This window comes from Anoplopoma fimbria, chromosome 5 (genome assembly GCF_027596085.1).
Source record: "Anoplopoma fimbria isolate UVic2021 breed Golden Eagle Sablefish chromosome 5, Afim_UVic_2022, whole genome shotgun sequence".
NCBI lineage: Eukaryota > Metazoa > Chordata > Actinopteri > Perciformes > Anoplopomatidae > Anoplopoma > Anoplopoma fimbria.
Window position 1 is genome coordinate 16,688,085 of NC_072453.1, and position 25,430 is coordinate 16,713,514.

Below are 25,430 nucleotides of genomic sequence, written 5' to 3' on the forward strand. Positions count from 1 at the left end.
CACATTTATGTACTTCTGTTTCTTTTCCAAATAAAATGAGTATAAATAAAATTACTTAACATTATCTGATACTGCACGTGTTTGTATTGTTTCACTAAACAGAAATATTAACACACATATGGTGAAATCATTCATCATTTATTTTATTTTGTGTTGTGGTAACTACTAATATCTATGGTCACCTGCTCAACACAACGGCGCCGCTGGTGTAGTGGTATCATGCAAGATTCCCATTCTTGCGACCCGGGTTCGATTCCCGGGCGGCGCACGTGTTTTCTTTCTTTTTCTCACTTTTCCTAATTATTAAAAGAATACATTTATATTTGCAAGTACACCTAAAGTATGGATGTTAAATTTAAACAAAATTATCTAGGCCAATTCGTACCTTTTACACCATATTGCTGGATATATGAACAAAAAACCCAGTGTTGAAGCAAACTTATATTACACTATATATATATTTTATTATGCCATTATAACATATTATACTTTATCATAACATTTTTATTAATTTTTATTCATTGTTATATGATACTATATACTATATTATTACATTTACTATATATTTTTCTATACTAATTTGAAGCTATACAATACTGCAATACACATATACCAAATTGATGTTAATTTAAACAGAGTAATTCTTGTCTTTACTTGTTCTTGTCTTTACTTGTTATTTTCTTTACTTGTTATTTTTTCTTTAATTGTTATTTTCTTTAATTGTTCTTGTCTTTAATTGTTCTTGTCTTAATTGTTCTTGTCTTTAATTGTTCTTTTCTTTAATTGTTCTTGTCTTTCTTTAATTGCTCTTGTGTAGTTTCCACTTGGACTTCTATTCTTATTCTATTTATTTCATATATTTTGTATATAACATTTCCTTGCAAAGTCTATTTTGAAACTATCACAAAAACGTCACACCCAGTTTGTCAGAAGCAGGACAAAGGAGATCTGGAGGCGTGAACCAGTCTGTCCGGATGGCTCGGGGAGTCGGGGACCTGTTGCCTGGCAAGTTGTCCAAGTTGCCCAATGGAACAAAAACAACAACAACATCAGCTGTTGCTTTGCGACGACGTCTCCAGCAGAGAGCAACACAACACTACATGTTGCATGATAAATGGAGCTGGTGCGTAAAAGCCAGCAGGGATGCGGACACATGTGTGGCATGTGTCCTCTGTGCGCCTTTGCACCAACACCGCCGGCCTCCACCCGGTGTCTGTGGAAGGTGTCGGATGAATTCAAGAGGAGGTTCGTGGTGGAGCTGCTGCTGAGGTGCAGAAACGTGAAGGTGCTGGAAGACATCCAGGGTGTGCTGGGGGTGACTGCATCCTGGACTGTCTCCACTTATGCAAGGTCAAGGAGCCCGGTGACCCCTCAGGATGACCCCTGCAGAGGCTCAGAGAGGCCTCTGGATGGGAAACCACTGGGCATGGACCTGGATGGGATCTGGCACTGGTTCCACAGCAGCCCAGACTGGATCAAGTCCAGTTATCTGTGTCGTCTCTTCTCCTTCTGTGACTCTGAGCTGTTACGCATGGTGGCCAATTTAACCTGCGTGCTCCTGGTCAGACAAAAAAGAGGATTTCTGCAATTTAATGGTAAGTAAAGAGCACACACAGCTGTTATAATATAATAATAATAATAATGGATTTTATTTATATAGCACACTTTAAAATACAAAGAAATCTCAAGGTGCTGCACAGGGTAGAACATTTATAATAATCAAATATAATAATAAAACGCTAAAAACAAACAAAAAATAAAATAAGAATTTAAATTAATTAATTCATTTAATCATAATGAAATCTAAGAATATTACATTACATTACATTACAGTCATTTAGCAGACGCTTTTATCCAAAGAGACTTACAGGAAGTGTATTCAACATAGGTATTCAAGAGAACTACTAGTCACCAGAAGTCATAAGTGCATCTCCTTTCTTAAACAAGCATCTAAGAGCATAAACCAGAGCAAAAGTATAGTGCAGAGGCAAGTTACTACGAAAACAATAATTGCAACAGACTAATACGAATATAATAAGTGCTACAAACTAATATGAATAGGATAAGTGCAGTAAACGAATACAAATTCAATAAGTGCAGCGAACTGATACAAATACAGTAAGTGCAACAACTAATACGAGTGCAAGAATATCTATTAAAACAGGTCCAGGAGGTAGGTTGGACCGGTACAGCTTATGGCCTTGAATACTAGGAGAAGTACTTTGAAAGTGATGCGTTGTTTTATGGGAAGCCAGTGGAGGGAGTGGAGGACTGGGGTGATGTGTTCTGATTTCCGTGTCCTGGTGAGAACCCGGGCGGCACTGTTTTGGACATATTGTAACCTCTGGATGGTTTTGGCTGGTAGACCTGCGAGCAGAGAGTTACAGTAGTCAAAATGTCTTTGCATTGTGTATTTTGATGAGTAGTACTTCTTACTATATGATAGGTAATTGTGTTCTTATGTTCAGTGAGTAGTGGCCTTACCAGTCATCATTATCAGACAAGTGATGAGGACTCAGAGGACCCGGCTCTTATGGTGGTGCCCGGATCCTCAAAATCTGTGTCTGGAGTCAGCCGGTACCGAGACTTCATAGGCAGCCTACCTGTGGATCTGTCAAAGAGGATATTAGGTAAGTCAACACATGATGAAATGAAATGCAATGAAAAGTACGCGACATATAATATTATACATATTGCAAATTATTTGAATAATGTGCAGAATCCTGATTCACACAGTCAAACAGTAGTGGACTTCTCACTGTCTCCAGGCTCAATCTGAAGTGTGCACTGACATGCCATTAAACAGAGCCGGTCTAATGTTACTATGGGGATGCAACTTAACTACTCAAGAATGTTCTTGTTAAATCCACCATTCAAGTGTGTAGCCCCTTAAATATGAGAACAACAAAGCCTTGCCTTGCCAAGCAACCGGTTGGCTGTCTGCCGGTTTAAAAAAACACCGTCTGCTGGTTAAGAAGATGTATAACGACGTGCACGGTGATAATATGTAACTTAACATTTGGAATTTCTCTACAAAAATAACAAAAATCTGACTTTTTTCTACCAGGTCTGTTAGATGAGCACGCTTTGAAACGCTGCCTGAAGGTTTGTCGATACTGGAAGCATCTTGCACAGGAAACCGTGGAGGAAATCAAGTTCAGAGGGCTTTTTCAGGATCAGATTAAGGCCATGATGAAGGTGGAGCATTTATACGTTGACATGATTTAGTGATATGGATATTTAATTGTGCATTAAGGATTGGTATATTTAAAAAGCGTGCAAAGTTGCAAAAGGCACATTTATTTTCTTGTGAAATGATTTAAAGTAGAAATGTCCTATTCAGTAATTATTTCTTTCTGTTCTAGAGGTGCAGAAGTATTTATAAAGTCAGTCATACTTACGCCAACATCGTAGAAGTCCCTGTACCAGTCAAACATGACGAGAAAGTGGATATTCATCGTGAAGTTCAAAAGGTCAACAAATCAACATCCTAGTTCTATAAGTTCAATGTTTTTGTATCAGAAAGCGTTTGTCAGTACGTAGGTTATCTTTTTGAATTGTGTCTATTACAGGTCAAGCCATTTCAAGCTGCTTATGCCAAAATCAAAACCAAGACGGTGCAAATGGAAGAGCGAAATGTATATTGTGGTGCATATTTCACCACGGTGCTGATCAACAAGTTAGTGCGTTCAATTTCTCCTTTTCTTTAAATGCTAAACCTTGCACATCGGAATAAAAACAAGACTGATGTCATTAGGTTGTGTTTGGGTTCTACAGAGAAGACCCACATCGGGTGGTGGACTACAGAGGCGGGTCGTTTATGGCGACGGGCTCCAAGGACCGCGCGGTTCATCTGATTTATGTGGCGTCCGAGACTAAAGTCGTGACATCGATGAAGGGCCACGTCGGCAGCATCCGGGCCGTGCTGCTCTGCAAGGACAGAGACCTGCTGATCTCAGCGAGCTGCGATGCCAGTATCAGGTGAGGAGGAGGAGGAGGAGGAAGGATACTGATGATGATGCACTCCTCCTTGTGACTGGGTGGGTGTTTATCTGTCGTTTCATCACACCTGTAGGTGTTGGAGCTTGAAGACGGACAGGTGTGAGATGATGCTGTATGGTCACACTGGCACGGTCAACTGCCTGGATGTCCACGCTGATAGACTCGTCTCAGGAGCTAAAGACTGTAAAGTCAAAGGTAGGCAGCCTTTGAATAGACTTTGTCATTCTTCAGAAATGATGAATTATGATTAAAACTTTTCCCTGCTGGTTAGTCCAACCAATCGAATAGCAATCACATTTTTCTAATAGAGAAATAGTTTCAAAAAGCAGGTTTTTTGAGCTATCTGGATAATGTTTTATCGTACCTACTCTTGCAGAAACAAAGGTTTCTTATCAACACTATCGTTTATAATTGCATTTTTCCCGAGACATTTTTATAATCACAGAAGAATCCGTACGTTTTAATGTTTTAAAACTTTAATGTTCACTTTTTTTGTGTACAAGAGAGCTAATTTTAACTATCACACTTCCAGTGTGGAGTCTACTCACAGGGAAGGATTTTGAGGATTTTCATTTCAAGCACCCCAGTCCTGTCCTGTGTGTGAGGATCGACAGGAGAACGGTGTACAGCAGCTGTGATCGGGGCCTGGTCAGAGTTTGGGACATGGAGAAGGCATCGCTGCTCAGGGTGAGAATAGGAGTCATTAGTGGTCATCTAGAATGGAAATATCTTTATGTTTGATTCTGTTTTTGTACTTCTTTCCTGAAGGTGATTGATGCCCACAGGAGCTCAGTGAAGTGCCTGTTTGTCGACGAAAATCACTTTTTATCTGCAGACTTCAACGGTCAGGTGATGGCCTGGAGCGTCAACTGTGATGTTAGAGACTGTCTCATGACCTTCAACCACCCGAAGTAAGTTTTCATCTTATACATTTGTTACATTAGACTCATCATTTCTGAGTTTTTTCTCTCAAATCTGTTTTTTTCTTGTAAATTTACAACTTAAGTCTTGTAAATTCAGATTTCTTTCTCATAAAATGACCCATCCCCCCCCCGGCTATGTAGTTTTTTTTCTTCAAATACGCTGTTGTAGATCTGCCCAGAAAGTTCCTTCAACATTTGTATTTTAATTGTAGATAATACAATCTTTTGTCTGTATATGTTTTTGTCTCCTTTTCCTACCTCATTGCCTGTCACTGACATTTTCAGCCATTTGTAACTAATGTAAATATCCTTTTTGTACCTAATACCTGTTCTAATAACCCTAAATGTTTACTTTCCTGCAGGGAGGTGAAATCTCTGACTCTTGTTTACCTCCGTGTCATTACTGGCTGTGTGGATGGAAAGATTCGCATTTTCAATTTCCTCACCGGAGATTGTCTGAGAGACATCACGGCAGAGGCTGAATCAGGCCGAATACTGTCTCTGCATTTCCATGACAGCCGGTGAGTCAGATGCATGTTTATTATCTATTATTCTAATATGTTTACTGTGTGGAATTCGTCTCTAATCATTTCTTTATACGCCGTCCTTCAGTATACTAGTGAACGCCACGTCCGGTGTGAAGCTCTACCAGTTTGCCAAAGTGTTCTGGGATTACAAAGAGCCACCAGAGGGAGGCCAGGGTGATGTGGTGGCTCAGGACGCTTTGGTTCCTGAGAAATGTGTCAGAGAGCTTCCCTTCGTCTCTGTCGGGGCCGATCACAGCCAAAAGATGCAGAACTATAACACCCTGTTTCCTGTAAATGTCGAGCACAAGGTAAGCATGTTAGAAATAAAGGAAATACGTGTTAAGATCAGCTGTTATGAGTGAAACCTTCCCTTCATAGCCAGAGATCGCTGTCAGACTGCTGACCAGTCACTGATGCTGAGCGAGAAGGCAACAAGTGAGCGGATGAAGAGGAGGGGTCTTCATAATCCCCCGACACGCGACTCCATCCTCCTCAGGGTCAACGCCGTCCAGAAGGCGCTGTGCATGGATGAAGCCGGGGTCAACATGGAGCGCAACGCCAGGCTGCGAGATTCTTGGGGCCCTCGCTCGACCCAGGATCCTCTGCAGCTACACGACCTGAAGCAGAACCGGCAGACTCAGATGTGGATCACACATGATGTTCATCCCAGGAGGGCCAAGACCTGTGTTCCTGTTCTTAAGAGAGCTGCGGGTCAAAATACGCCAAACACGATCCAAGGGAGAGACGTCTGCACCGCCCCCGACGCCACGAGGAGACGCCATCTTTGTTTGTTTTCTAAAAAAGCACAGCCTCACAGTGCTAGCACATGCAAGGCAACCAAGAGAGTGAGTGAATTGACTGCAAGGGCCACAGAGGGGCCACGGGCTCCAGAGTGCACGCTCATGAGATCACTACCTAATCCAGAACGCTCCGTGAAAAGTGGCACAGGCTTGCCCAGGATCAGCCCGGTGGGTCCACTTAGGAAGCACAGAGGACTCAGATTGTTGGGTCAAGAAGGATCTCACACACTGTGAGCAAAAACTGTCCAGGAGGAATAAGAAGCAAGAAAATACAGTTAAGAGAGTTATATTTACTCTACTTTTATGATGTAATGTTAGCAGAACTCTATCTCCATAGCTCAGCCGGTGTTATGGACATCTTTGTCTTAAAATGTGATGTTTCATTAAAGGTCCACTAGGGGTCAGTGTTGTATCACCTGACTGTAGCTGGACCAGGGCCCAGGATTATTATACAGTAGTTTTGCAGTAAATTTTATATTTAATTTTATGTTTTTTAGAATCTGTTCATTTGTAGTATGATTATTTATCAGTGGTAACTTTGTATTTTTAAGATTTTTTGTTGTTGTCATTTTTTATATTTATTTTATGCTAATAAAGGGAGGGATAAACACAAGTTCTTGTGTGGCGTCTTTTACATATTTTAGGCAGTTTGCATCTATAGTTTGATTTCTACGAAACTTACGAAAAATAACAAGTAGTATTTTCTATTTTTTTTTACTTTTGAATGTGACTTTTCCCCCCCAGTAATCATTCATTTTTGTGTTTAACTCTAAAAAAAAAATAAATGCCTCTTAAAGATTCCAACACTTATAATAATCAGTGCCGGTCACTTCACATCTGCTGTTTGTTTGAGTTTTGACGTTTTTCCGTCGGGAGACTATTCTCATTTACTAATTTTCCTTCAGTTAATGAATCATCATGAAAAAAGCACTTCCATCACAAATCAAGCAACAAACAAATCTTTGTGTATTTTTTTTTTAATGCGTCTACGATACTTCAAACAAGATGAGTGAAGTCATCAGAGTGAGCGGAGTTCGTCCCGTCCAGAGAGACCCTTCACCCTGCCACCTGCCCTCTAGCCCCCGCTGCCTCCAGGGCATCATTAGGGGCGAGGAGGTTGAAGATCAGGGAGAAGGTCCTCTGCTTTGACAGCAGCAGCACAACAGCTGGGCACCCCGTGAATAACAAAGGCTTATGAGGAGCACCGACCGGCTAAGACGTCCCACTCTGGAGAATCTCCTCTTTCAGGAGCGTTCTGCTGCTAATTAATTTGGTCTGCAGAAGAAAAAAAAAAGGGGATAATGGCGTCTCCCCCCTTTTTTTCCCTACCGATGCAGTGTGACGTAGGCAGACAATGCAATCCCCTCCTGCCACCCCCCGAGCTGGGCTTAGCTTCATCATGCAGCACAGCTCCCCCCATTGTTTCATCAGGTATGGCAGAGCAGTGGGGGGGGGAGCATAACGAGCGTAAAATCAAAGCAAAGTTAGAAAAGGGAAAGTCTTCATGGAGGAATGCTCTTAGACCTTCTGCTCCCTGGAGCAGGCCCAAGGCTTGGCTGTGGAGAGGAGGGTTCAGGTTTATTTATGCATGAGGAGAAGCCTGAAAGAAATGACGGTTAACCCTCTCCCTGTGAAAGAAGGTTTTAAGGGTTGGAGGGCGACAAAAGACGGCCCTGTATGACCCCGCTGACCTTTTGCTCCACATCGATCTCCATCTCCAAAGGCACGTATTTGCATCATAGTTAATTTGTCAAATTCATTTTGAAGATTGTTGTCATGCCGTGTCAGCAGCAGGTTTGAACTCTTAACTCGATTTAAAAACCCTCTTTCCAGACTAGTTAAATCCAGCCAGGTCATGGTAGTGAAAGTGATTAACCAAATCATGATCTACATTATTTTTTTGTTTGTTGGTATTTGCATGTCACTCAGACGGGTTGCTGACTCGCCCTGGAGCTGTCCACATATCACAGCGTTACCAGGTTTTAACGAGAGCCGCATCAGATGTGAAAGCTCAATGAATATGCAAATCCTTCTCAGGGGGAACTGACTCACAGTGACTAAATCTCCCCTTTGTGAAAAAACCTACTCTGGACATTTTGCGCTGTATCCTAAGAGACTCGGATCACGGATCATGATGGACAACCTTCAAGGCCCCGGACGGAGCGGTGACATCAACACATGGGAGCGACGACAAGCGCCTTGATCTGAGGACGGCTTTAAAAAAAACGCCAAGCCACACGACCAGCACTGTTTCCAAACATCCCCTGTTAGGATTCAGTAACAAGATCCATATGCCTTTCTGACCTCATTTGCTGATAGAGATCATAAGCGAAAGGGGATACGGCCAGAACGAAAGGGGAGGCAATTAACGGGAACACCATTACCGAGATACGGCACTGATTAACGTCCACAACCGGCCATGCCAGATAGATAAGAGGGGGGATCTGATTGCTCTTTGATTGGATCTCGGCGGTGCCTCTGCAGAGCGCAGGTTCTTGTTCTGTGGATTTTGGACCACGCTGCGTTCGAGGGGCCCCCTGATTGAACCGAAAAGAGCGGAGTGAAACCGCTGTGACCACACATCAGGAAGATGATCAAAGAGGCTACTGCTGGCTCCTCATATACATGACTAACCCCCCCTACAGATGAGTGTGCTAAGTTGTGACTCACAGATGGCTCAGTGCTAACACATGTCAAAAAAGCGCTGATATGGGCTCCAGAGGTGACACCTGAATTAGCTGAGGCCGACGCTAAATGCTTCGCTCCAAACAAAGAGCCGTTGTGTCATCGGACTGTAAAGGAGCCGAGATCTTTTTTTCCCCCTCCATCACTCTTGATTTTGTTTGCGTTTATTTCATGAAGAGGGGAAACTTTTTCTTTAATTCATGAATTGACCGATTGTACCGCGGGGACCATCTGTTTTAACGGCGTGACATCTGGAAATTGTTTTGATAATTGCAAAGAGATTATTTTCTATCTGCAAGAGCAATTCTATACAAAAGAGCTATACAAAAAACAAACAAAAACAAAATCAAACACACCGGTGCTTCACCGCCAGAGGCTATATGGCATTTATTACAATTAAAGTTGGACGTGGCCATCTGATCTTTTAGTGCTTGTCCTCTGGGGGGCCCCACTAGACCTGTTCATGGACCCCTTTAGTAGCTAGTCCTGAATGTTTTAGCCAATCGTCAGTGCTTTGGCAGTTCAAGTCTTAAACCCGGGGTGTGTGTTTTTACTGATTTTATAAAAGAAGATGTGTGATCTCACAATTATTTAGAAATAATTTGGTAATTGGTGTTAATTGCATGTAAAATCACACTTTATATCACTATAATTAAAAGCTCAGAAATAAGAGCACATTTTGGACGCAGTCTGAATTTAATGGCAGGCTTTACGATCCATTCGAATGTGGTATTTATTACGTTTTCACGGCATGTCAGTGTGAGTGTGTTTCAGTGCGTCACAATTAAACAAGAGAGAAGGGTGTCATGGATTGACCCGTCGTCTCAATGGGCCCCAGTCTTCACGGAGCAGCTCCAGACACATGCAGGCGACAGCGTTAAGTGTCATAATTTCACTATTTTCTCAGACATAAATACGGAGACATGAGGGTCGGAGGTCAGCTGCATAAAACTTCCCTATTTAGAGGTCAGTAGACGCACATCGTCTGAAGGGGGGCAACTTGGAACAAGAAGGCGATTCACGGGTGAAACAGTTACGGCGGACGGCTTCTGACTCTACTTCCTGTCACAAAATGAATTCTAACACTGGACTACAAAGGTCTTCATGCACCACAGAAGAAGAACAAATAGTTAAGTGCGCCCTGAGCTGCAGCGGACGATCAGAGGCCTCGTGTTGGATTCTACTTTTTTGTTTTTTCCTTTAAAATGAATCTTCGCCACCTACAGTAAATGGTATCTGGCAACAAGACAACATATAAACACAAGGGTTCCTATTTAGAGTTAGAAGTGTTGGAGAGAGTTCTGGACAGCTAGTGGACATCTTGATCGGTGCTTTCCTCATAGCTACATGACGAACATACCAGTACAGATGTTTACTCTCCTCTGGATCCTGATAAAGCAGCAGAGCTCTGGCTGTTTGGAGAGGTCACCTGATAAGGAGGGGCCCCTGGTCGCCTGCCCCCACATGCAAAATCTAACTTTTACAGCTGCGTTTGGATTCTGAAATGAGTCCTGGTGCATTTTTGTTTGAAAAGTGAGTCATCCCGTTTGCATTAATCAAGACACTGCAGTGTGGGGTTGAACTTCTGCCCTCCCGTGATAATCCTGATGGATGTGGCGCACTTTAGTCTCCCCTCAGGAGGTTATCATTCCATTTCTTCAAACTTTCTACCTCACATTATTGGCTAAACCTTAATCCCACAGAATATTCAAGCAACTCAGTCAACTTCTCGCTATTTACCCTGCAGCTGGATCCACTGTCTTCCCTTAACCCTCATCCTATAACAGTCACAACAAATGCCCCTTTCCAGACACGATAACTCGACTGCTGTTTGTACTGTAGATACTCTGTGGGATCCTGACTCTCTCCTCGCTTGACCCTGGCCCAGGAAGAGCCCCTTTTTTGGGGGGGCCAAGGAGAACCGACGGGTGTCCTAGCGTAGATTTTTCACAGCTCAGCAGGTTTCCACGCATGTTGATACAAGTGCTGGGAAATAACACGCAGCCTGGTTGATTCATGCCATTTGTGTTTTTCATTTAGTTGTCTTTTAGGGGGACGAGAGGATAAAGCTGACCCATATTAGCAGCAGATGTTTTGGGTCATGGAGTGGGTTGTCTTATGTGCTTTTCCCAGGGGCTCGTGCGGTGAGAGGAGCATCAGTCATGGACACCAGAGGGGGAGCTGTAGGAGGAAGATGAGCGTTTTTTTGCAACCTGAAGGTAGTCGCTTTGTTACTGGAAAGGAGCCAGTTTAAACTCCTGGACCAGTGGATAATCTGGAGGGTGAAAATGGTTCCTTTTATCAGCAGCTGTCTCCGTACGTGCAGACATTTGTGGCTGCAACACATTGCAGACCTCAAACCGAAACATCAACCGTCATTGGCTTTGATTTGAAATGATTTTCCGGTTTGTTTTTGGTCACATTTGTCTGAACTTTTTGTAGAAGGAAGCAGAGCGATGCTCACTTCTGGGTTGGCCTTCAAAAGAACCTCATCAGTAGTGCTTTCTATTGCTTAACGACAGTTGTGTTAGTAGCAAGAAAGGATACTAAAAACTACAACTCGCCATTAGTCAGTCCAAATGCAGATGTATCCGTTTGCTGTTTTTTTTCTTTTTTAGCTTTTGGACAGAGCCAGTAAAGCTGTTTCCCTGTTTCCAGTCATGCTAAGCTAAGCTAGCCAGCTGCTGGCTCTAGCGTCATATTGAGTGGTATCATCCAACTGTTGGCAAGAAAGCAAATAAAGAAAGATAAACAAAATTTCTTTTTTTAATCAGTTGTCTCTCACTTTAAAATTGCATTGGCCTAATGGGTCTCTAATTCACATCTGTCTGGAAATGTCTCACTCTGAGGGATAACTCTGACCTTCAAAAGGTTTATAACGCCTTAGATTCACATGAAAATATTCATAAATACGACCTATTTTAGTGCCAAAGATGTGTCAGCGTCTGGATGAAACAACTCAGGTGCACACGTCTTGTTGAGCCGTCCTCTGGCTTTGTGAAACTCTTTCTTTCCCCGTATTGAAATGCACCTATCTTCTGGTATTGTGATAGGTCTCTCCACTCTTGGCATTCCACGACTCATCCAGTCCCACAGCCTCTCACCCGGCCCTCCCCCACTCTACAGCTGTTAAAACACACACCGTATTATTCTCATAATTGTTTCAGTGTGTGGGCTGTTATTTTAATGTGCCAAGCTGGATGAGTCAGGAATCGAGAAAAAGGCAAGTATTTTCTGACTACTGACATTCTTCAGTGCATTCTGACATTATTTTATTTCACTTTCCTGAGTAGCTGAACTCATTATCAGGTGATTACAGTTTGATTTGTTTGTATAAAACAAATAAAACCTGTATTATAATTGACCCACACACATTCCGTTCAGGCCTATTGGACGATACGCCTCCTCGTCACACGTTTAACATTTCTGTAATATTTCTTCCACACGTCTTCCAATTCCAATAAGACACACTGCGATACATCTGTTTGGCCCCGGCCGACGTGTCTGATATGCATTTCATAAAGTGTGAAAATGGATACGGAGTTTACATGAACGCAGGCAATGTTCCTGAAGAATTTATGGTGATTTTACAAGCTGATATGAATTAACAGGTTCTCCAAGAAACACAACTTGTTTCTAAAGTATTTTCCCTTTTGGTTTCAAAAAGAGGTTGTGGTGTAACTTGAACTTTTTGGTTTTAAGTTTTTCCAAAATATAGAATAAATTATAGCAAATATTCAGGTTTGTCTTTTTTTTTTTATCTTTTACTGAACTCTCTCTGGGCCACATTACTGCAAATCAGAATTTTTTCTTACAGCTGTAAAAGGTGTTTATGTTACTTAATGAATAAATGAGAATTAGTGATTTAACCAGGAAACTCTTGGCCCTTTCTTACAAATGTGTCTGCCAGTAATTTTTCTCTTTTCTCTCTCTAGACTCTGGAGAACCATGACTCTGTGAGTTTGGCTGCTTTCTCACCCTGTTGGTGTTTTATGTAACCTCCCCCTATAGACTTTTAATAATTACAGCCTATTATTTCTTTCAACCTCTGTTAACAGCTGCGAGGAAATTAATTTGGAGGCCCAGTGTGAAAAAGAGCAGATAAAAAAGCACTCCAGATACACAAACGGCCACTCTCGAGCAGAACAAGTCTGGAAATTTATAGTTCTCATTCGGAAAAAAGCTCTACAAGGTGAGATAAAGAATGTAACTGATCCTCATGCAGCTGCAGCTCTTAACAGTTATGAGTGTTTAAAAGGTGCTCTGCCGAGGCGTTCGGGGTTAGAGCGCTGTTTTTCCTCAACAATAAAAGCATGAAGTAAAAACGACGTTGCTGGAGTTGTCTTTCCCACAATCTGCACATGAAATCTCACAGTTTGCAGGGCGTAATGAGTGTGTGTGGGATGTGACTGTCTCCTGGTCACAACTCCTCTCAGAGGCTGTGAAATAGCTTCATTTCATGTTTAGTGGTTGCAATGGAAAGCGAGCTGGTTTATCATATGGTGCTGTTATACGGCGTAAACAACATGTTTAAGGTTGCAGAGAGGTAGAGGTAGAGAGAGAGCAGAAATTAAAGTTACACAAAGAATGAAAGGTATCGGTTGCAATCTTTTGGCTGATGAAATGGAAGTCACTAAGTTCACTAAACTCTCTCCAAACACCAAGCCGCTGCATGTGTACACAAAGGAAACCTGATACCATGTGATAAGTTGGAAATGTCAGGCCACGCTGTTTCTTTCTGCAAGTGTCTACATTTTGTGTACTGAGTGTATTGATGTGGCTACATCAAAGAGGAGTCTTTCCTGCAAGTCTGAATTTGAGCCTCTCGAAGGCACTTCATGTGTTTTGAGTAAACTAGATTTACTTAAAGCACGCTGCCAAACAGGCAGGGTTTAACCCGTTTGTAAGTGAATGACATCGACCTGCAATTGTCTGTTTAGCCCCTGAAATAAAGTATAAAGTAAAATTGACATCTTGACAATAACAATTTCCTTCTGATTAAAATGGTGATTATGAGAACACATTTTGATAGTTTCTCATAAAAAAAGAGATTTTGAAATAATATAATTAGGAAATTGCTGTTAGACAACCTAATCATCACTTGCTTATAAAAAAGAAAAGCAATTCGACAGGGACAATGTGGAGTCCTGTCATCCGCCGCATTAAACACAAAATGGAAACATCCGCTTTTGTTCAGTTGATAACATTTTTTGTCTGTTTTTGACGGCTAAACAAATGTGAAGTACACAGCTGGTCTGTGTTTGGCTGACACACAGAATAAAGTGGAAGAGGAGGATTCAGACTCTTAACTCTAATGCAATCTCTTTACTTTAACTTCTAGAAATCAATGTCTGTTTATTTAACATATCCTTCTTCTTCTACAAGTTAGAGCCATTTCCCCTTTGTTCACACTCATTGGAGGGACCAGGATCAGCAGCTTGGGTTTCGACTTTAAATGGTGGATGAGTTGGACGGACAACTTCAGTGCAGTAAATTGAATGTAAAATTGAATCTATTTGAACCAAATTTAAAGTTAAAAGGTGAACTATTCCAGTGTCAGCAACAGAAAACCAGATGTGTTTGCAGACTTGAAAGTAAAGCCCTTTCTTTGATAATGCCATCCCTTCTGAATTTCTTTTTTTGTCCCAAAATAAGTTTTTGGGTCCTTTTAAAGTCCCACAACACACAATTATACTGTTGAGAACATTTTACGAGAAATGTCATTAGCCTATCAAGAGTCACACTTTTCTTTAGTCTGAAACACACACAGTTAAACATACAGTATATGGCACACATCACGGAGGGCCCCTCCTTTTCACTAATCTGAAATGAAACCCAACCTCAAAGGGGCAACAGTGGGACTTGGTGGAGACCGATGTTTTGAAAAAGGGGTGAGTCACACTCAAATCCATCGGAACTGCTCTCCATGGCTAATTAAAATAAACCAGTGACCTGCAATCAGGGATCCAGTTTGGCATGGCCCGTATAAACAGCGCCGCTGCCTTAAAAAGAGAACCCATGATTCTTAGAACCAAAACAGTGGCGCGTGTCCCAGCCTGGTTAGAGCGAGAGTGCCGGGCTGGACGACGGCACAAAGGCCACATCTGGGATCACTGTGTCGTTAAAAAAAACACTCCGGAGATGTGGAGATATCGGAGCAGAACAGGCGCCCGGAGTTTTACTACAAACATCCACGCGAAATATTTCCATATTTGACTGGCTTCCACTCGGTTAAGTGTTTACCACTGGAAACGTCTCTCAAGTGGCACGAAGTCGTGACAGCGGATTCTGGCATCGCTTGATCCGTCGCAAATAGGCGAAAACAAATCCCCCTCAAATCATAAGTGAGGTTTGGTTTTCCCGCAAGGAAACAAAGACGTTTGGGGAACTGCTGGCTCTGGTTGGACCATCGAACCTGAGATTTGGGTTGTGATACTTCATACTGGCATAGGATCGACTCCTCCTGTCTCCACAGTGTGGTGGGTGTGCCATGAACTTAATTGTCCAAAGTCTGGCTTTTATGGAAATGCACATGGATTACTGCTGACCCTTTGTCTTTCCACAGTTTATGCCTTTGTTGCTAATCTGTATGCATGAGGGGTGCAACGGATCACTAAACTTTGTTCTGAGTCATGGATCGGATCATCAGAAAATAAAAGGGAGCAAATATAACTTTTAGTTAAGCCTCAATCATTTTTTTTTTGCCACCAATACGATTGCCGATACTAAAGAGACTGCTCAATGGAACCTCCATATGTTAGCTGTTAGCTCCGGTGCTGCTAGCGTTACTAGCTCTCCTCCAGAGGATTTCAACACGGATTTGTTGTTCACAATGTTGTCATAAATGGGATAATAGAAGCAATAATGCAGATCTCCCTATCAATTATTTTTACTGAATATTGTCTGATACCAATCGGCAGTAAAACTTTATTTTACTATGACTGTTAAACTGTGTAATTAATCTGCGGTTCTCAACGTCCCAACGGTACGTTACACCGCTAGTATGCATACTTGCACATATTCATACAAGGAAAGAATATACACTCAAAGGAAAAAACGAATATTTAAGGGCACTCGCAGACATGTTATTGGCTTGTTCTCAATCCTACCCGCTCAACTTGCTGTTCTTGGTCCCAGTTTTATTGAACTAACTCTGCATACCTGGCTCACACCCTCCTCATCCACTGCAACAATAACACAACTGTGCCAGGAAGTTCCTGCTCTCAGCGCTCGGGCCCTGCCAATGTTGCGGGGTCACAAGGCGAGGCCTCAGATTCTTTTCATGTACGTCGATGTGATGTTTGCGGTTTTCGTTTGTTATGAGAAGGAAGAGCGCCACATCCACTTCATGCTCCGCTGTCAACATGGTGTTCTTACCCCGAGAGCTCGACGGCAGGATGAGATGTCAGTGTTGAAGAAGAGTGTTTATCAGTTTGGCGCTACCACACACGCCGTTCGCGTCCATATGGCTCGGCGAACTATGTGACCTCGCTGGGTGCCAAGAGAAAGGGAAACTCAGGGTTTTTTAATTATTTTTTTATGCTCTCATCATTTTAAATTTATTTTACCATCGGCCCACTGGCATTTCATCATCCGTGTGGTTCAAACACGCAGGAAAAAGAATAACACATATCAAACCACACTGCGCAATATACAAGACCAGGGTGAAGGATAAGAATCACTTATCATGCCCATTCTGATATGTAAACAATCCGCTGTAGGTCAGTGGCTACAGCACTTGTGCAGTTACAGCACTTATAAACATGCTTGGGATGATGAAAAAGGTGCTAACAGGGCCCGGGGCATGAACAGAGACATAAAGAGTTTTCTTTTTTTTTTTAAATCTTTGCAGAGGGCAGGTTATGGCCTTGCTCATACACTGTAAGATAAAGAAAAAGATTGGTCTCGGGTTCTTGTAGCATTGATGATGCAGGGTGTCAGTCGCCAAACCTGTTCTGTAAAGGAGCTGTCAGTCTGTTTGAATTCATGTTTATTCGAAAAATGTCAGTGAACCGGAGCAGAACAAAAAGGCAATGATGTAGAAGTATTTTTCTTGGAATGAACCACATGAGGAAAACTACAAGCCAAAAAACACATATTTTAAACTAGAGATAGTCCAGGGTCAGATCTGGATAAGGCCAATCTTGATTGCTCTATTTGGTCAGATACGTGTAAGTGTCTTAAACACACATTCTTTGTTACCGTTGCCAAGATCACCTTTTTCTTCAAAGATCACCTGTTTATATGACACAATATAAGATAAACTTCCCACTTTCCAGCCTGCTCAGTTCCTTCAGAGATAGCCGGCTTACAAAACAGAACCTCAATCACTTTCTGAGAAAACATCCCCCCAGGGGCGAAGCGAAGAGCAAAGCCAACCATAAAATCAACTGTATAAAAGGAAATTATATCTGCGGCCCCACAAAGTGGCGAACGGCCGCATGATAAAGCATCAAATGAAAAACGCAGATAGGTGCCATGGCAACGCGGCCCTTTGAACGGCACAAACAAACAGCGGGAGCGGATATGGAGAGGTTGAGAGCGACTGACAATTAAATGATTTTTTTCCTAATGCACTTCCTTCCTTGCGAGGACAAACGGGCAGACACCGTGCTCCTCAAACCGGCCTTCATGTTGGCGTCGCTGTGAGTGGAGGGAATTGATAATGTGCACGTCTCAACCATTTGGGAACGTAAAAAAAGTGATGTGGAGGAGGAAGAGTCGGAGCCAAAGAGAGGTGAGAGATCCTGTTTCCAGCTGTGCTCTGCACCCACGTGGGATCAGAACCTGTTAGTTACTTGAGTGATGAGGAGGCAGACCTGGCACGTTCAGATGAAGACGATCAGGTACAGTATTTAAAAAACGCCAACCCAGGTCTCCAGTTAGCCATGTTTGGGTTTCTCCCCATTGGTCACAAGATACTTTAAAGCTATCTCTATGGTTGCGTAATTATTATTTTTATGTGGTGGGGGTGTGCAAATTCAGATTTGGACCTCACACTCTGTGTCCTGGAGTTAAGAAGATTTTAGGAGTAAATATGAGCCTTTGAAGTACAAACACAGTTCTGTGGAAAAAAACATGAAGGGGGCCAGAGTTAATATACTTTAATGTGTCTCACTGTGAGATATCGCTTGCTTATCGCCAACCACCAGCTGACAAATAAATATTAAAGCATCTCTTTTTTTGGTCAAGAAAGTTGAGTCAGAGTTTTGAAAGCTTTGTTGTTTAAAAATCTTTCACTACCTAACATTTGGATCTGACTCTCTTTGATTAGCATACTTGAAAAAACAATCAATCTGGTTCCTAATGAATGTTTCTCAATAGTTGGAGGAAGGTTTTCACCTCTGTGTCGTTGTTTACGAGTTATCTTAAAGGATAGAGAACAGAATTAGATAAAATCCGATGGGCAGAAGGCCCTTTCCCCAACGCATCAGCTAATTAGAGTGAGTGATGATCCAGATCCAGGATTCAATCCATTAAACAATCGTTTTAGCTTTAATTATCTATTCCAATGCCATTCTCTCATAAAATAAAAACTGATGAAACATCAGCAAACAAACGTAAACCTCTGCGTGGGCTCATTCGATGTTGCAGTGCGTTTACAAAAACTTAAAATGCTCGATTAAAGGCTCATTAACCATCTAAATACATGGTTCAAATAAAAATTACTTTATTGATTAAAAATGTTTAATGTTTCTTAACCGACTGTGTTTCAAGTACACGGGTGTTTAATGACATCAAATAACAATAAAAGATGGTGTTGGATGCTGTTTTGTTTTACCGTTAAAAGAATAGCTAGACATTTTGGGAACGACACTTTTTCAGTTTTCTTGCTGAGAGTTAAAGAGAAAAAGAAGATGGTTGCCGCTATCATGTCTGTACACTAAATATGAAACTACAGCCAGTGGCCAGTTAGCTTAGCTTAGCATAAGGACTTGAAAACAGATAGACCAGCTCTGTCTAGAACCTCTAAAGCTTTCTAACTAACAAATGATATCTTCTCCATCTTCTGTATATCGTTACGACTTTCTGGAGACCAGCGTCTGGCCAAGAAATAGTCTGGTACATAACTTCCCATAAAACCAAAACTTGTCATTTCTAGATGGGTTTTTGTATTGATTAAACATACATTTCTAAAAGTAAATTTGAAGTTTGAGTTTTTTTATGAATTACTTAGTTTTATAGGGGATAGGAGGCAGATTTAGTTACCTTCGTGCACAACCAGGCTAGCTGTTCTCCCCCGTTTCCAAAAGCTAAGCTAAGCTAATCAGCTGCTGGCTCCAGCTTCATATTTTCTGTACATGGACATGAGAGTGGCATCAATCTTCTCACCCAAAATAAGTATATTTCTTAAAATATAGAAACAAAAGATTCAACTAAAGCATTAGCTTTCGAGGGACGTCCCAGTCTTGACCCACTTGTGCACGTGAAGAACGAATGTGACTATATTTACTCTCCATCATGATTCTATGGCAGAAAGAGCTTTTGAATGGGAACTCTGTGTGCCTCTGAAATTTTGAAACTGGATGCTTAGCGGTGGGTCGAGGGTCTGTTCGCCGCCGTGTACCCCCACAAAGGTTTATCCCTCCACTTATCATTCCTTAGCCATCAGCAGCTCCACAGTGGAGCGACACCAGAGCCTGTTTGCCTAATACAGTACACACATAGTGATGACAACAAGCCCCGATGAATAGGGCTGCAGGCCGTGGAGATTAATGGACAACACATTTAGACTGGAATTCATGTAGGATGTGTTTGTTTTGTTGTACAAATGAGAAAAATCTGATTCTTTTCATGTAAAAAATCACCTCCTGGTTGGTGTAGATACAGTAAATCCCCTGTGTTTCTTAGCATCTCAGTCCAGAGCTAAATATGCTAAGGGTTTTAGAGTGTCAAAGACATTTTGGACAACGTCGAAAAACAAGACGTCAACATACACTCCTCTGCTCTGTCACTGTCTCTCTCTGTAAAGTCTCAGCGAGCCTTTCAGACTCCTGGCACTGTGGCAGAGATCCAGACGGAATGCTGTGACCATAAACTACTTTGGCTCAACTAAAAAGGACAGATAACCCCGTCTTTTTATAGCGCGCAGAAAGTATACTGATTAATTAGAGCCAGAGAGTCATAGAGAGGCAGGGAGGGGAGCTCAACGTGGAGTTTGTCTCAGCCACCTCATACGGAGACAAAGTGAGAATGAGGAGAGACAGAAAGTTCGAAATAAAAGTAAGAGGATGTTTGGTGTTTGGATGTCGGGCACAAAATGAGCACTGTTATTTGGCAATCTCAAAAGGTGCTGAGCAGATTTGCAACACTCGTAATATTTCAATTTGTGACCCTTATGGGGTAATTTCCAGGTGTGGCTATAAAAAAGCGCCTGTGAAAGTGTGAAAGTTGGCATTCTCGCCAGCAAAAGGATCAAAGAATGCTTTGTGAATAATGCTGAACAGACACACGTCAGCAGCAGTGACATTAACAAGGGAGAGTTTTGAATTTGTTTCATATTAGTTTCATGTTCAGCTCGTACATGTGAAGCCTTGCCATCTCCTCATGAAGTGGTACCAGCCTGTGCCACATTTAGAAGGAACCTTTTTGATTCAGCGTTTCATTGTGGGATCAAGCAATTTCATAAAGTGGCGAGCTGTTGTGTCACCACCCTTCATAAATTTAAACATGCGTAAGAACAAAAGGCTATCGTCATTTCTTCCCACGTTTCAAAGGTCATCATTAAAAAAAACATCATTTATTATTTAAATATAATGAGCACCAGAGGAATTGCTTGCCGACTTGAGGTTTTTTTTCTCCAAGCCACTTCTCTGACAGCCACGGGTTTTGTTTGGTTTGACTTATTTACAAAGGAAACCGCCGAAGGGCAAACTGTCTGAACTGGGTGACAGAGAGAGGGCCGATGGGGTCACGGGGTCAAAGCCCCGACACCATACAGGACCTAATGGGACCTCTTACTAATGCTCTGTATACACTGAAACACACTCATTTGTACTTTTGACATAATGCATTTTCTAACCCTAACCCTCTCCTCATACAACTCAACTACATGGCTAAACCAAATTTTACAAACTACATTTACTCATGTACTGTACTTGAGCGCAGTTTTAAGGTAGTTTTACTTGGAAACTTACAAATTTATCCTACTTACATTTTATCTTAGAAATGACAATGCATTGTAAATGATTGAACTACAAAATTAGCTGCACCTCAATCAACTGCATGATCCAATATAACAGTATTATTTAGCGACAGAGGCCATTTTGCCTGCATAATGAGTACTTAGAGTTTTTTTTTTTACTCATGATCGCAGGCTTTTTACTAGTAGCAGAGATTTTGTATATTGTGATAATGCTACATTTACCTGAAAGGTACAGACTGTAGGATTTAATGGCATCTCAAAGTAGACAGTAGCGACTGATGGTACCACGTTTTCTCACTGGTGTGTCGGAGATACTACGGTGACCTTCAGGTAAAGTAGAAATGCAAAAGGTCCTATTTAGTTTGGTTTGTGTGTTCTGGGCTACTGTAGAAACATGGAGTCCGTGAAGAGGACCCACTTCTCCATATGTAGATATAAAGGACTTATTCTAAGATAATAAAACACAACAAATCTTAGTTTCAGGTTTTTATACTCGAACAAAAACATATTTATGAATATTATACTTATAGACCCCTAAAATTCTTCACCTCAACCTAAACCTGACTTAACACTCATTAACCTCACCCCTAAAACCAAGTCTTGAGCCTCAAACAGCCCTTAGACGAAGTGAAGACTAACAAGTTATAAAAATACAGATTAAATGAAACACAAGTGACTGGTATGACTTTTACATTTTGATAGATGGGGAGAAGACGCCTCATTAAACCTCATGTCTGTCACACGGATGACTGACTGGTCATCACTCAACACTATGTGGGTTGTGCAAATACCTCGCAAACCTCCAAAATGTCATGCATTGCTGAGATTTCACAATGGCTCATCATAATCATATTTATCAATATCAAGAAGATATCTGTGAAACTGCATCTGCAATCTTGGCCCAGCCTTAAACAAGTGCAACAGCTGGATCTGGACAAACGTGCAAAATGATATTTTACGGCAGATTCTGCAGGCAGACTGGAGGGTCCTGACAAAGCTCTGAGACAAAGAGTATACCTGGCACTGATGCTGGTTTGTAAGGAGCACCAGGCGTCTCCCTTCACAGCGTGACTGCCCCGGTCTGCCACTGACACGGGAGATGAATGGCACTACTGGCCGGCCAGCGCCGGGTGTCAAAGACAAATGAGGGCAAAGCCCACCAATCAGAGACACGACGCCCCTGTCGTCCACGGGGCGTTGGGGGAGTGAGTAATTTGCCACAGGTTTGAAAATATATCACCAGGATTGACGTGAATGTAAGTGGAGTCAAAGCGCAGAGATTGAGCTCTATATGGTCTCCGGTGAGCTCATTGTGTATGTTCAACATGCCGTGGGAAGGACATTTTTTAAATTATTATTATTAAAGGGAAATTGACGTCATGTTAAACAGTAAGAAACAAGTAGCGGTGCTTTTTGTTCTCAGGGTTTTTGTGCCAAGGAACAAGCACAGCACGACACACGTAGATTTAGAATCTCATAACGGAGCTTCGGCTCTTCTTTCACAAACTTATACAAAGTTCTTATAAAAGCTCAGCTTATGGGTTCATAAATGAGGATGAGTCTCTGCGAGAGTACGGCCACATCCCACTCTATAATGATGTGTATATTCCCGGGGACATTTATGACTCTCCGTAATGGATTGTGGCCCGTTAAAGATTCCCTAACTGTTCCTCTTTACTGCCAAGCAGATCTGCGTTTGGCTCAGATATTTTCTCTTGAGAGCAGTACGGTTTCAATTAAGTGCTGCGACCAGTTTTTCAAGTGCCTCCTAACCTCTGAATTTTTTGTATTCATCATTTAACTTTTTTCCTCATTTGATGAGTAATAGAAATCCCCCCCCCCCCTTCTGCTTTTACGAAAAATAGTCTCAATATGGAATAATATTTACTCTGCATTGATTTGGAAACAGAAATGCTCCTCGATTCACACCACATCTTTCAAAATATGTCTCACTCAAACAAAGACCTGTTCTTTTTGCTCATTTGTTAACTCACTCAAGGCCAAACACACACTTTACTGTCAAAAAAAAGCAAGTCTCAAGCAAATACTGTACGTTACTGCACATATACAAAAAAAAGCACATATTCAGCACACACTGAGTGGCCAAAGGCCGTTCATCAGTTTGTTTATATCAATAATTTCACATAATTACAACTCTGTTTTGTCAGGGTCCGTGGAGTTGGAGAGTAAATGCTTGCTCTTGGCTCAGAGTTATATTTCTCATTCCAGGAGTGGGGGGGGAGTGAGAAATGAAGGGTTCATGAATAATGCCTCTTGCCTGTGGCGTAACAAGGACAAGATTAATCCCCCCCGCACAAACACCAGGCCCCTTTTCTGATTAATTTCACATTTATAATTTAGTAATTGCGAGGCTAGGACAGTTGGATATACAGCTAATGAGATTTACACATGCTCTTTGGACCCGGGTCTCGCTCAGCTGTAAATGCTCTTTGCATTGTGCAGAACTGAGTGTGCCTTCATTCAGCCATGGCTCTTTTTCTTGTGATTTTTTTTTTTCATTGCTAGCAGGGACCTTTTTCAATGGCTAAAGAGTGAAATGGTACAAATGTAACTGTATCATAATATAATGATATAATATAATATAATAACATCATGCAATAATGTGAATATAATATCTACTAGCCGTGACAGCGTGTCGTATTTTGTTGAAACTAAGGAGTCTGTGTGAGTGTCATCATGGCAAGATTTGGTCTAGGATTTTGTTCTATATTGTCTACTTAAGGTATTCTCCTACGCACCTGTCGTCCTACTGGAGTGCAAAAGTTTTGCTCTTTTTATGTACCAGCCGCACGTGTTTGTTGGCCTTTTTTCTTTTGGCACCCTGCTCACTTGCTGTAAACTGTCTTTTGGAGCTTCAAAAACAAAAATATGAGCTCCTTTCAAGAGATCAATGCGCTCACTCAACATTGCGCTACTACATTTGAATTTTCACATGAAGAGGATATTAATCCCGAATAATGAAATGGAACGAGCCGTGTCTACCGAAGACCTGAGAGTTAAACTGGAGAGACTTTATTTCAAAGACACTCGCCTTCAGATGCATGGATCAACTTTAAGTGAGTATTGGAGAAATAAAAAGATTCCCAGGGGCTTACGGATTCAAAGAGCTCCAACGATCGGGAAATGAGATGAGAACTTTGTTAAGCGATGGGGAGAAATCCTTAATAAATGTTCCCTGGATCTCATGCTGCTCATCATCGAACAAGTATCTACTGAATCATGTGAGTTAAAGACTGAAATCCTTGCACAAGAAACGAATCTAAAAGAGAAGTTTGGAGCTGACTTTTCGTCTATCGATCGGGCCATAAAGGACTCTGTAAATAAATGTAAAGATCAGCTAGATCAACTTGATTCAAGAGGCCCCGTTCACATCCTCCAGGCCGTCCCATAGTGGCTCAGACTAACTCATTATTGTCTCCACTGTCAGAGTTTGTTGACTTCTTTATTAAACCTTATGTCCATTCCTTACCAGCATACATCAGAGATTCTACTGATTTTATAAATAATGTTTCATGTCTTGCTGATTTATCTGTTGATGCTCTACTAGTGACATTTGATGTAGCCAGCCTCTACACTAATATACCACATGATGATGGTTTGGAGGCTCTAAACTTCTATCTCCAGAATCGGGGTGACACAGCTAATCCACCTAATCAATTGATCACCGATTTAGCTTCTTTTGTCATGCATAAGAGCTATTTTAACTTTAATGGAGATTTTTATTTACAAGTCTCTGGTACCAGCATGGGCTCTATTTGTGCACCCAATTACGCCAATTTATTTATGGGTTTTTTCGAGAGAAGTTTTGTCTTGAACCCTGAAAAGAATATACACTTGCCCAAAATTTTGAAATGGTACAGATATATTGATGATGTGTTCTGTGTATATCAAGGTGACACTGGTGAACTGCAGGAGTTCCTTAAACTTTTGAATAGTTTTAACAGTAATCTGCAATTCACAATGGAATATAGTGATGTAAAGGTTCATTTTCTAGATATGTGGGTAATAAAGAATAATGGCACCCTATCAACCTCTTTATACCGGAAAGAAACAAACAGTTTTCATCCCACCCCACTCAAGAGGGGTCTCCCAAAAAGCCAATTTTTTAGACTTAGAAGAGTTTGCAGCACCACTGACGACTTCATGGAGATTTGTCCAGCGAGGGTCCCCTGTGGAATGGATTCAGAGGGCATATGAGTCTGCACTGAGCAAACCCTGCTTGGAATTACTAAAAAAAAGGAGAAAAGATTTTCTGTTACTTGTATTACTTCCCATTCCCCCCACTCACATTAAATCAATTTTTAGAAATCACTGGCATATTTTAAAA

General features: G+C 41.6%; 1 protein-coding gene and 1 non-coding gene across 2 annotated transcripts in view; both read left to right on the forward strand.

Moving 5' to 3' along the window:
• The first annotated feature begins 197 nt into the window (after nucleotides 1-197).
• On the forward strand, nucleotides 198-268 carry trnag-ccc (transfer RNA glycine (anticodon CCC)). Its single transcript has one exon. It is a non-coding gene; the product is annotated as a tRNA-Gly (tRNA).
• Nucleotides 269-1,027: 759 nt separating this feature from the next.
• Nucleotides 1,028-25,430, forward strand: part of fbxw10 (F-box and WD repeat domain containing 10) — a 31,402-nt gene continuing 6,999 nt past the window's right edge. Inside the window, 16 exon segments of the mRNA XM_054599526.1 lie at nucleotides 1,028-1,595; nucleotides 2,469-2,630; nucleotides 3,068-3,198; nucleotides 3,366-3,473; nucleotides 3,573-3,679; nucleotides 3,778-3,981; nucleotides 4,076-4,197; nucleotides 4,535-4,689; nucleotides 4,771-4,913; nucleotides 5,288-5,446; nucleotides 5,538-5,701; nucleotides 5,704-5,760; nucleotides 5,831-6,446; nucleotides 6,448-6,535; nucleotides 12,873-12,893; nucleotides 16,148-16,341. Coding sequence (XP_054455501.1) covers nucleotides 1,115-1,595; nucleotides 2,469-2,630; nucleotides 3,068-3,198; nucleotides 3,366-3,473; nucleotides 3,573-3,679; nucleotides 3,778-3,981; nucleotides 4,076-4,197; nucleotides 4,535-4,689; nucleotides 4,771-4,913; nucleotides 5,288-5,446; nucleotides 5,538-5,701; nucleotides 5,704-5,760; nucleotides 5,831-6,446; nucleotides 6,448-6,535; nucleotides 12,873-12,893; nucleotides 16,148-16,341 — 2,912 coding nt within the window. The 5' untranslated portion in view covers nucleotides 1,028-1,114.